The sequence below is a fragment of the Muntiacus reevesi genome, chromosome 18, assembly GCF_963930625.1.
Source record: "Muntiacus reevesi chromosome 18, mMunRee1.1, whole genome shotgun sequence".
Taxonomy (NCBI): Eukaryota; Metazoa; Chordata; class Mammalia; order Artiodactyla; family Cervidae; genus Muntiacus; species Muntiacus reevesi.
The window spans coordinates 6721584-6733329 of NC_089266.1; the positions used below are offsets into that span (position 1 = coordinate 6721584).

The window sequence follows — 11746 nt, forward strand, 5'->3', positions numbered from 1 at the left end:
GCACAGGGCAGGGAGGCGCCCAAGATGTAAAGTCGGTCCTCCTGATGAGGGTGGGAGGATCAAGCCAGACCGTAGGAGTGCGGGGGCCCTTGGCACAGAACGGTGAGGCTTCCCGCGGGGTGATCTCTCCAAACCTCAGTTTTTCCCTCTGCCATTTGTGGGTAACAGCCAGCAGCCCCAGGCTGCCCGCCTCCCACACAGGGTTGCAGAGAAGATCAAGGGGTCCCGCCAGGTCTGAGAGCTCAGGCAGTAGAAGCAGCCCTCATCAGGGCTTCAGGACAGAAAACAGGGCTGGAGAAGGACCCCAGGAGCAAGAAGGGGGCAGGGTGAGAACCCCATCTCTGACCAGGAAGCAGAGGGCTGCGGAGATGGAGGGTGGTCCCCTTGGTTCCTGGTTGCCTTCTCCAGAGATGCAAAGGGCTCATCTTGACCCCAGGGAAAGGGAAGGGGCCCCGTGGCTTCTCCACGGTAGCCTTGGGCTCGCAGGCCTGCCCCCAACTCCTGGGAGGTCTCCAGGGAGACTCCATGGGCAGTGACCTCTGCCGGGGCTCGACTGGACAGCCCGCCGGGCTCTCCCCACCCGTGGTTGCCTGTCTCAGGTGATCCATCTCTCCGGCCTCCACCAGCACCGGGAGGGAAGTCAGACTGGGCTAGGAGCCACCTTCACTGACATGACCCCTGAACCTGCTGCTTGGGGCATGGGCTTGTGGCAAGGAGCAAGGCCAGGCCTGGCTCAGACTGCACAGCCTTTCAGCCAACAAGCGTGGGCAGAAGCGTGAACCTCAGATGGTTCCCTCTCTGCAACTGGAGAGGGGTCTGGGCCAGGGACTAGGAACCGGGCATTCAGTGGGGACCCCGCTCCCCAGCCAGCTTTAGACTCACGCCCAGGAGGCATGCCAACATTCCTGTCGGCCCAGGACTCCTATGTGTCTGTCTTACATACACACACATGCCTTTAGTCTATGCTCATTCGGAGTATTGTGGAAATTTTAAACTTGAAAGTATCCTTGATCCTAAGTACCCCCCAAACCCACAATTTTTAGAGATGAAGACAAGCCAGCACGGAGTGTCCGAGGCCTTGCCCATGCTGTAGAGTGAGTTTGGGGCAGACACTGTGCCCATGCAAAGGGAACATTTGCCTCCCAGTTCCCCACCCCGGCACCCTCTGCTATCTCAGCTAAGCTGGCGCACATCCCAGCCCCCGCCCCACACACGATGACTCAGGGTTTTCCCCAATGTCACCTTTCCAAAGTCAGGTCAAAGTATGGGGGTGGGAAGGATGTGTAGGTCAGCGGTCATGTCCATTTCAAAGCCTCACCTCTCCCTCTGTGGCTGCCTCTCCTTGATTACATCTGAGGATGGGCCACTCACTTCTGCTATTACTCCCACACTCAGACTGGCTCACAGCCACACCAAGCAGCCAAACTCACATTGCGTGTACACACACACTTTCTCTGTCCCTTTGACTGCGCTCTGGGAGAGTTAACTCTGGAGAAACTCTGTGTGTATTTGGGAGGGCAGGGCGGTGCAGGGCAAGGTGTTTAGCAAATGGGGCCCTGTGAGGTGTCAAGGAGCAGCCGGCCAGGACTGACTCACTTCTACTCTGGGTCTACACTGATGAGAAAGCAGCTCAGGGTAGAGGTGGGGGAGGACAGGCCCCTCTCCACCAGAAGCCAAACGTCTAGTGATGCAAGACTTTGGTGGGGGCTGGAGGGAATGGGGGAGAAGGTACCCCACCCACTTTTCTCCAGAGGCTGGAGCGAGGGGGTGCAGGGTAGCCCAAGACCCCAGTTGCCCACCCTGAACAGATTGAAGGATGGTGGGAGGACTGCAGCTAGTCCTCCTGAGGATGGGGGAATGGGGAATGGGGACTGGAGGTACTCACTGTGATGTAGCTGCCCTGGGACTGTGGTCCACTGAGACCAACCCCTGAGAGGGGCGTCCACCCAGGTCACGATTTCACACAGATGGATGCAGCCTCTGGTCAGTGCAGTGAAGGGCCTTAGTCTGTCCCCCTGGGGATCCTGGTCAGGATCAAACTGAATATTTGCAGCACCTCACCTCACAGCTGCTCAGACATCACCCAGCCTGACCACTCAGCCTCTGCAGGAGGAAACCAAGGCCTAGAGAGGGACTGGCCGTGCTCAGCCTGGAGCCAGTCTTGAGCAGGGTGGGGATCAGAACCAGGCTTGTGTGTTTCAGAACTTGTGCCTTTTTTTTTTTTTTTTTTTTAATTGAGGGCTTCCCCGGGTGGTTCAGTGGTAAAAAAAAAAAAATCCACCTGCCAATGCAGGAGACACAGCAGATCCAGGTTCCGATCCCTGGGTCAGGAAGATCCCCTGGAGGAGGAAATGTTAGCCCACTCCAGCATTCTTCCCTGGGAAAGATCCCGTGGACAGAGGAGCCTGGCGGGCTCCAGTTCATAGGTTGCAGAGTCAGACACGACTGAGTGATAGCACGCACGCATTTATCATTTATTTTTGGCTGTGCTGTCTCTGTTGCTAATGCAAGCTTTTCTCTAGTTGTAGCGAGTGGGGGCTCCTCTCTAGCTGCTGTGTGCGGGCTTATCAATGTGGTGGCTTCTCTTGTCGTGGAGCACAGGCTCTAGGATACACTGGCTTTGGTAGTTGAGGCTCCCAGGCTGTAGAGCACAGGTTCATTGCTCTGTAGTTGTGGTGCATGGGCTTCATTGCTCCACGGCATGTGGGATCTTCCCAGATCAGGGATTTGAACCCGTGTCTCATGCATTGGCAGGCGAATTCTTTACCAATGAGCCCCCAGGGCAGCCCTGGGGCTTGTGCCCTTTAAGCCACCTGCTAGTTCCTCCTGGAACCCCCTCCCAAGCCCCCTTCCTTCCTCTGACCTCATCATTCAGCTGTCACCTGCCGCCTGCCCCCTCCCCACAGGCCCCCTGTGTAGTATCCTGGTGGGACACTTTGGCTGCAGAGCGACGATGATGCTGGGCGGCATGCTGGCCAGCCTGGGCATGGTGGCCGGCTCCTTCTGTCGCACCCTCGGCCAGCTCTACCTCACGGCAGGATTCATCACAGGTGACTGTCATTCCATTTTGAGAGTTACTGGGTAGGTACTAGGTATGAGACTGAAAAGGGCCAGGCGTGGTGAACAGGGCGGGCAAAGCTCCGAATCCTCTGGGACTGCTCACAGCCACTCGAGGCAGAGGAACAATGAACAGATAAGTAACGAGGGTCAATCCTGACAAGTGCCCAGGAAGACAGGACAGCTGATGCCGTAGTGTCCTTGTTCAGGTGGGGATGGGCAGAGATTAGACAAGTAAAGAGATGGAATAACTAAAACAGCCAGTGCAAAAGATATAGCAGGGTTGGGGGAGGTTGCCTCTTTTTTTTTTTTGGCTGTGCCTGAGGCTTGTCGGATCTCGGTTGTCGGACCAGGGGTGGAACCCGCACCCCCTGCAGTGGAAGTGTGGAGTCTTTTAACTCTGACCACCAGGGAAGACCCAACTTGCTGCTTTCAGCAGAGCTGTCAGAGAAGGCCTTAGAGCAGAGAAGGTGACATTTGGCCAGAAGGAGGTGAGGCATCTGCCACCAGGCTCCCCAGGGGAGAACATTCCAGAAGGAGCAGTAAGACCAAAGGCCCAGGAATGCTCTTGGAGCACTGAGGACACCAACAGGATAGAAGTGAAAATTAAAGCGTCCAACTCTGTGACCCCATGAACTGTACAGTCCATGGAATTCTCCAGGCCAGAATGCTGGAGTGGGTTAGGGGATCTTCCCAACCCAGGGATCGAACCCAGGTCTTCCACATTGCGGGTGGATTCTTTACCCGCTGAGACAGCGGGGAAGCCCAATAGGGTAGAAGGGCATGAACAAAGGTCAAGGGGGTGGGGGGTGGGGCGGCGTGGCAGCAGGGTAGAAGGCCAGATAGGGTTTAGTTCCTCAAAGGCTTTGTAGTGAGATGGGAAGCCCTGTGAGGGGTTTGGGCAGAGGGACGTCATCCAGCCGCTGTTTGTGAAGAACTAGGTACTACTCTGGGGACTTCCCAGGTGGTGCTAGTGGTAAAGAACCCACTTACCAGTGCAGAAGATGTAAGAGATGTGGATTCGATCCCTGGGTCAGGAAGATCCCCTGGAGGAGAGGGCATAGCAACCCACTCCAGTATTCTCGCCCGGAGAATCCCATGGACAGAGGAGCCTGGTGGGCTACAGTCCATGGGGTCCCCAGAAGTCAGACATGACTGAAGCAACTTAGCAAGCATGCACGCAGGCAGTGCCCTAGCTGTGGTGGTGTGCGCACACCGCAGGAGGCTAGGCTGAGAGGGGGGAATGGTCATCACCCAGCCAGGCGGCGGCTGCAGCCTTAAACCAGCGTGACGCGATGGAGGCGATGGGAAAGGGTCTCGTTCAGGATTGCAGGTGAGGTGCAGAGAAGGACACTAGGATGACCCAAGAGCCAAGGGTGATACCAAGGGTGGAATGGAAGAGAGGGGTGGCCACTAACTATGATGCGGACTTGAGGGGAAGAGCAGGTTCACGGGCGGGTGGGAAGTTCAGGTTAGGACACACCTGGTCTGACCCTGAGCTGGAGTGGCCAGCTGGGGAGTCCTGAGACCCCTGGTATTCAGGTCTTGAGATGAGGTTATCACCCTGCTGTCACTAAGGGAATGAGGGAGGACGGATGATAAAGACTGGGGTCTGGGGCCCAGGACACGGACACTCCAGTGGTTCGCGGCCTGGGCAGGAAGAAGCGACAGAGAGGTGGGAGGAGAACCAGGAGAGAGGGGTTTCTTGACAAAGGAAGTGAGGAAAGTGCTCCAGGAGGAGGAGGAGGAGGAGGAGGGACCGTGAAGCCACTGATGGATCAAATTGAGTGGGCATCAGACTCCATCTGTGACTTTGTAATGTGGAGGGCGGAAGCCTTGATAATTCTGGAGCAGAGGTAAGGATGAAGGTTTGATTTGTTTAAAAGAGAACAATAGGGGAGTTGCCCGGTGGCCTAGGACGATTCTGGGCTTTCACTGCCATGGCCCGATGTTGCTTGGGAAACTGCGATCCCACAAGCCATGTAATATGGCCGAAAAAAAGAAAGAACAGGAAGGAGGAAATTGAAGACAGAGGAGACAGGATTTCCAAGAAATTTTTATATAAGGGAACAGAAACACAGGCCGGTATCCAGAAGAGATTGGGGTCAAGAGAGAGTTTTGTTTTCATGGAAGAAATCACAGTGGAGGAGAATGATCTATTAACAGTAAAGAGGAGAAAATGGATGCACCTGGGAGAGGGAAGTTGCTGGAGGGACGTGCGGCTGATAGGGCTTTATCATGGCGAGTGGCCTGAGATGGCACCCAGACGTGGCCAGGGGCCAGCCCGTGTAGAGCCTTCCAGGGCAGAGTAAATACTTTGGCTTTTTTCCTCCGTGTGAAGGGAAATCTCTGGAAGGTGTTAAGCAGGGGAGAGACTTCACCCAATTTGGGTGTTTGAACATCCCCTGGTGCCTTGCCCGTGGGAACAGGGGTGTTCCCCCCGGCAGCCTTGAGAGGGCAGATCTGATGGGGGGCGGGATGCTTCCAGGGAGGTGATGTGGTGGGCTGATTCCATCTGAAACTCCTGGGCACCTGGCAGAGGGTCTGGGCTGGAACAGAAGGAGGACAGACCCGGGACGTGACCCCAGGGTCCCCATGCTGGGTGCGCCCTGGACCTGGTCCCCACCTCTCCCTCCACAGGCCTGGGCATGTGCTTCAGCTTTCAGTCGAGCATCACCGTGCTGGGACTATACTTCACCCGCTGGCGGGTGCTGGCCAACGCGCTGGCCTCAGCGGGTGTCTCCCTGGGCATCACGCTCTGGCCGCTGCTCTCCCGTTACCTCCTGGAGGAGCTGGGCTGGCGAGGCACCTTCCTCATCTTCGGCGGGGTCCTTCTCCACTGCTGCGTCTGCGGGGCCGTCGTGAGGCCCGTGCCTGCCAGCGTGACCCGGGAGGCCAGAGAAGGCCTCCCCTCGCCTTCCAAGAGACCCTCGCGAGGCTGCCCAGCGGCGTGTGGCCAGGCCATCCACCGCCACCTGGCCTTCGACGTCCTGCGGGACAACGTGGGCTACCGCGTGTACACGCTGGGGGTTGTCTGGATGATCATGGGTTTCCCGCTGCCCCACATCTTCCTGGTCCCGTACGCCGTTCGGCACGGGGTGGATGAACACAAGGCGGCCCTGCTCATCTCCGTCATCGGCTTTAGCAACATCTTCCTGCGGCCCATGGCTGGGCTGGTGGCGGGCCGCCGGGAGTTTGCGGGTCACCGCAAGTACCTGTTCAGCCTGGCGGCCCTGCTCAACGGGCTCACCAACCTGGTGTGCGTGGCGTCGGCCGACTTCCGGGTGCTGGTGGGCTACTGCCTGGTGTATAGCGTGTCCATGAGCGGCATCGGTGCCCTGCTCTTCCAGGTCCTCATGGACATTGTCCCCATGGACCGGTTCTCCAGCGCCCTGGGGCTCTTCACCGTCCTGGAGAGCATCTCCATTCTCATCTCCCCGCCGCTGGCTGGTGAGGCTCCCTGGGAAGGGAGGGCAGGCAGGGGGTGGCCTGGGGGGGGGGTGCCTGCGTGCCAGGTCGCTTCACTCGTGTCTGACTCTCTGCGACCGCATGGACTGAAGCCCACCAGGCCCCTCTGTCCATGGGATTTTCCCAGCAAGAATACTGGAGTGGGTTGCTATGCCCTTCTCCAGGGGATCTTCCCAACCCAGGGATCAAACCCTGGTCTCTCGCATTGTGGGCAGATTCTTTACTATCTGAGCCCCCAGGGAAGCCCCTATTTGTGATTTTCTCAGTCACCTCGGGGGACTGGCCACAGCCTGTTCCCCAGCTGGCGATCATGTTATAAACAGTCAAAAATAAGGTTTTTGGTATCAGACCTACCTCAGTTCTTTGTCTTCCCCTTTGTGCCTCTGTTCTCTTATCAGCAAAGTGGGGATGACAATAGAATCCACCTCATAGGCTTGTTTGTGGGGATCACAGGTCATGCAGCAAAGAGGTCAGCAGAGAGCGTGGTACGTGGTAGAAGCTGTGTATGTGTCGTGTCTGCTATTAACATCCTACTCCTCCCTCTTCCTGCCTGAGGGCCCTGGGCAAGTCATGCTCCATCTGTGAGTCACAGAGTCGTCTGCAAAACGCAGATGAGAACTCCTGCTGTAACTGTCCCTCCCCCGTGCCAGTCACCGGGTGGGCAGGGCTGGACACACAGCACTGGTCCCCACTGCTCAGGGCTCAGCCTCTGGTGGAAGAGTCGAGGATTGGGGCAAAGAGGCACCTTTGCGATCATGGTGGTGATTTCGTGCTGGAAGGGAAGCAGACAGATATGGAAGCAGAGAGCCACTGACGTGGCCGTGCTGGGCAACTGAGTGTGTGACATTCAGAGTGAAGGGGGAGGTGTGTGGAGCCTGCGGTGCTGGGCTTGGGGGGTAACAGTCGACAGACAGCGTGCTTATCACAGTCAGATGACGGGGACTTCCCCACCCCACCCCACCCCCACGTGTGACACTGGGAGTCCCAGTTTTCAAGGGAGTTCTCTAGGGTTGGCGAGCGGGGAGAGCTGACGAGGGCCCAGGGCATGGCTGAGCAGATACCCCAGGCACCACTGGCCCTCGAGTCCTTGGCCGCCTGCCACTGAGGGAGAAGGAACCATGCCCTGAAGTGCTCTTCCGGCCCGAGGAGTGGCTGCCCAGGCCAAGGCTGGTTTGCTTCTCTTTCCTTTCATTCAACAAATACCTAACGAATGCCGACGAGGTACCAGCCAGTGCTGGGGAGGTGGCAGGGACAGAACCCCTGCCCTCACAGAGCACACGGCTTGGGGGTGCGGGGAGCCGGTAGCCCTGGGCAGTGACCTGACTTACTCTCTGTGCCCCCAGGACTCCTCCTGGACGCCACCAACGACTTCAGCTATGTTTTCTACATGTCAAGTTTCTTCCTCATCTCGGCCGCCCTCTTCATGGGCGGCAGTTTCTGTGTCCTGGGCAAGAAGGAGCGGCAGGGCCCGCGGGCTGAGGCCGAAGGAGACGTCCCAGCAGCTGCCCCGGAGCAGGGCCTCGCCGTGGAGGACACAGGCAGTCCTGAGAAGCGGCTGCGTGTCGAGATCATGTATGTGACCAGCGTCTGAGCCCTGGAGTCACTCACCTGTGTGAGCAGCTTCCGAGCCCTGAAGTCAGCGAATCCTGCCTCAGTCCAGGAAGCGGACATCTGACTGCTTCGTCAGAGGCTGGGCTGAAGGGCTGCCCAGCAGGCCTGACCCGAAGGCCATCCCGGCTCTTCAGGTCGGGACTCAACCAGGAGCTGGGACCTCAGAGGCTGGCCTCCAAACACTCAGGGTTCCTTCCAACGAGCAGAATCCAGGAGCAGGTCCTCCTAACTTTTCCCTTGGGCACCAGAGCCCCTGGGGCCTAGGAAGGTGGGTCTGAGCCCAGCTCTGGTCTGTCGTGGCCGGCTTGGCTCAGCCGCCTGTCTATTTGCTGCTGCTACAGCTAAAGACACTGGACCCTTAAGTCCAACCTGGATGCCTCCCATGTGATCTCTTTATCCATCACTCTCCAGACCGTTCCGGAGAGCTCGCCCCTCCTCCGAGTCCCTCCTGCTCCCCCTTCTTCCCAGGTGGCCCAGGCTTTGCCCTAAGGGCTGCCCCCAGCACAGGTTGCTGGGCCCCTTGCTGCCTGGAACCTTGGCAAGAAGGGCCTCAAGAGAGAAGGAGTTGTGACAGAGGGCCAGGCGGAGGTGTGGGCCCAGATGCAGGGCGTGGACAGGTTAAATGTCGGGTGGGGAACCTGTGCAGAGAGCTGGAGGGGAGCCCCTGGCTTGGGCCCTAGAATCACTCAAGGCTGAGACCTCTGCCTGCTCAGGGCCTGCTCGAGGGTCTCCTCCCTCCTTGGCCCCACCCTGTTGGGTGCAGGGAGCCAGCCATCAGATGTGGGGAGGAAGGGTTGCTGGGCAGGGCCCCAAGACCTCTGTGAAATGGAGCTGCTTTCGCAACAAAGCCCTTTCACTCCCCTCTCCTGTCATTCTTTTCTCCCTGCTGTGTCAGAGGCGTCACCCCTGGGGTAAGGAGCAGGCTGGGCCACCCGCCAGGCCACCCCTGGTCCCCGTTGGCCTGTGCATGGGGCCTGCAGGTCAGAGCTCCCCCCACACACATATTCTTTTCGCCGGTGCCTTCCCTGAGGTCATCATCACATGGGAGCTGCCTTTCATCAGCCCAGGCTTGTCGCAACAGGGTACTAACCGAGGGAATAGAAAAACAGAGTTTGTTTGAATTATACACACAAGAACATTTTCTGCAACGGGTTATAAACCCTGTGAAGTAATGAAGCTGAAAAATGGCCTGGAGTAAGTTTGCTCCCATCCCCCTTCAGGGCTACTCCCACCCTGAACCTTGTTTGTTGATTCAAGCTCAACTGGGTTTTAGCAAGAAAGTCTTATCAGGAGAGAACTGATTTTCTTTTTATGACCTGCTCCAGCCCTCCTCCTGCACAAGTCCAACTGGCATGAGTAAGCACCCTTCTGGATATTCTTTTCCAGGACCCACGAGTGCCCCCTTATGGCCAGAAAAGGTGAGGCAAAGGGCTCTGAGCTGGAATGGAACCTGAATTGATGTATGACTGCCACAATTTGCCGCCTTGACTCTGGGCACCCAGAAAACAGAGAAGGTTGGCCTAGATAAGCTAAGGTCTCTTCCAGTCTGAAAAGTCTGATCCTAAAGACCCCCATTGCCTCCCTGCGCCCCATCCTGTCTGCACTTGATCACTGTCCACAGCTTGTGCACTGAAGCGGGGGGGGGGGGGGGGGGGGGAGGCGCATCTGGGCACATTTTACCATGTCCTGCCTCCTTCATCTTAACTGAGTGGAAAAGGAGAGCGTTGGAGCTGGTGGGTGGATGAATACCTTTTTTTTTAAGCACTGCATATACGGCATGTGGGGTCTTGAAGTTCCCTGACTAGGACCAATGACCAAACTCATCCATACCCCCTGCAGTGGAAAGCGCTGAGTCTTAATCACTTAACTACCAGGGAGGTCCCTAGATGAATACTTTTTGGTGTTGGTAACCACGTGACTTTGAAACATGCATCCCCTTTTAGGCCCATTCTTGAAAACTGATTTTTCAAGGAAAAAATATATTAGTAAACATTTAGGATAGAGAACTTTGACTTCCTCTGCCTGCCCTCCCCCACTCCCTAGCCCCTGCAAGAGTTGCAATCATCTCTGGGCAGAATTCCTTCAACAAATATTGAGGAACTACTGTGTGTCAGAAACTGGGCAGAAAGGAGTAAGACCTGGTTACAAAACCAAGGACTTAAGAATTCTTTGCAGAGGTGAGGGCCTCGGAAGCCTTAATTCAGTTCACTTCAGGCACTCAGTCGTGTCCAACTCTGCGACCCCATAGACTGCAGCACGCCACGCTTCCCTGTTCATTTCCCAACTCCTGGCGCTTGCTCTAACTCATGTCCATTGAGTTGGTGATGCCATCCAACCATCTCATCCTCTCTCGTCCCCTTCTCCTGCCTTCAGTCTTTCCCAGCATCAGGGTCTTTTCCAAAGCCTTAGGGAGGGACAAGTAACGGACGATGTGATGGCCCATCAGATTCCAGAACCCACACTTGGCTGATCCTGGGATTCCTCTAGAGAGGGTCTAGAGCAGTTCCTGACCAGTGTGGGGTAGAGCCCACGTCTGTCCTGTCCCTAGGTCTTTACTGCCCCATCCAAACAGAAGGAGAGAAGCCCCCTGGCCGCCTTGGGCTGAGATAAAATACTTCCCCAGGTCGAATCAGCTCTCCTTAGAATGTGAAGGGCCTGGTGAGGAGCCTGGGGCCACTGCCCTGCAAGAAGCAGCCGGAGTTCCCAAGCCCCAGGTGTGTGCATAGGGCTGGGGCTGATCACAGGCACCTGGGCCCACCAGGTGGGGGCTGCTCCCAGTGGGGCTGTGGCAAGCTGGAGTGTGGCCGTCACTTTGTCCTTGCACAAGGCCCTTGCCCTTCAGAAACTCACAGCCTAAGCCGCTTCTATCCCCACATTTTCAAGCACCCTGGAGTCCGAGAGGGCCACCTTCCTCCCTGGTGCTCTGTCCCCTGTGCCTGTGAAGTGTGGGTCACCTGCCCCCTTCCTGAGAAACCCCGAGAAAGGACTAGATAGAAGGGCTTCAGCATTCTGGGCTACCCACAACCCAGAAAGCCACCAAAGTGGTATTTCTGGGGTCTGATGGTGCTGCCCCGGGTGCGCCCCGCCACCTGGCAGGCTCAACTCGGGGTTGGGGAGCAGAAGACACCAGGCTAACTGACTTTTGTTTTCATCTTGGCCTCGCCGCGGGCATACAGAGCCATAGTTCCCCCACCAGGGATCCAATCGTGTCCCCTCCACTGGGAGCACAGTCTTAAGCACTGAACCACCAGGGAAGTCCTCACTGGGCTTTTGGGAAGAGCCGACCAGAAGGTAGTGTCAGAAGACCCACAGAGGGGACACAAGGAGCCGACGCTCGCGTCTCCAGGGCGTCCCTTGCTGGTGGAGGGGCGGGGACTGCGGCCAAGCGCGGGGGCATCTGAAGGTGCTTCTACCCCGACAGCCTCCCACACAGGCGACTCCTGGCACCTCTGAGCTCCTAAGGGCTCTAGGGGCACGCCTCAACACAACCGCAGGCTTCAGTTACCACTTCCATCAAGAGGAGGATCGCTGCCTGCAAGAGACAAAACGCTGGAAGCGGGCAGCGTAAGCACACGCAGCTCAGCGAAAGCACACTCAGCTCAGCGACGGT

At 57.3% G+C, this 11746-nt stretch overlaps 1 protein-coding gene across 8 annotated transcripts in view; it reads left to right on the plus strand.

Annotated features, from left to right (window-relative positions):
• Nucleotides 1-11735, plus strand: part of SLC16A5 (solute carrier family 16 member 5) — an 18992-nt gene extending 7257 nt beyond the window's left edge. For all 8 annotated transcript variants that reach the window (XM_065908829.1, XM_065908824.1, XM_065908825.1 and 5 more), the window contains 3 exons: nucleotides 2907-3050; nucleotides 5698-6507; nucleotides 7869-11735. In XM_065908829.1, coding sequence (XP_065764901.1) covers nucleotides 2907-3050; nucleotides 5698-6507; nucleotides 7869-8116 — 1202 coding nt within the window. In that variant the 3' untranslated portion in view covers nucleotides 8117-11735. The remainder of the gene's footprint in view (nucleotides 1-2906; nucleotides 3051-5697; nucleotides 6508-7868) is intronic.
• Nucleotides 11736-11746: the final 11 nt, after the last annotated feature.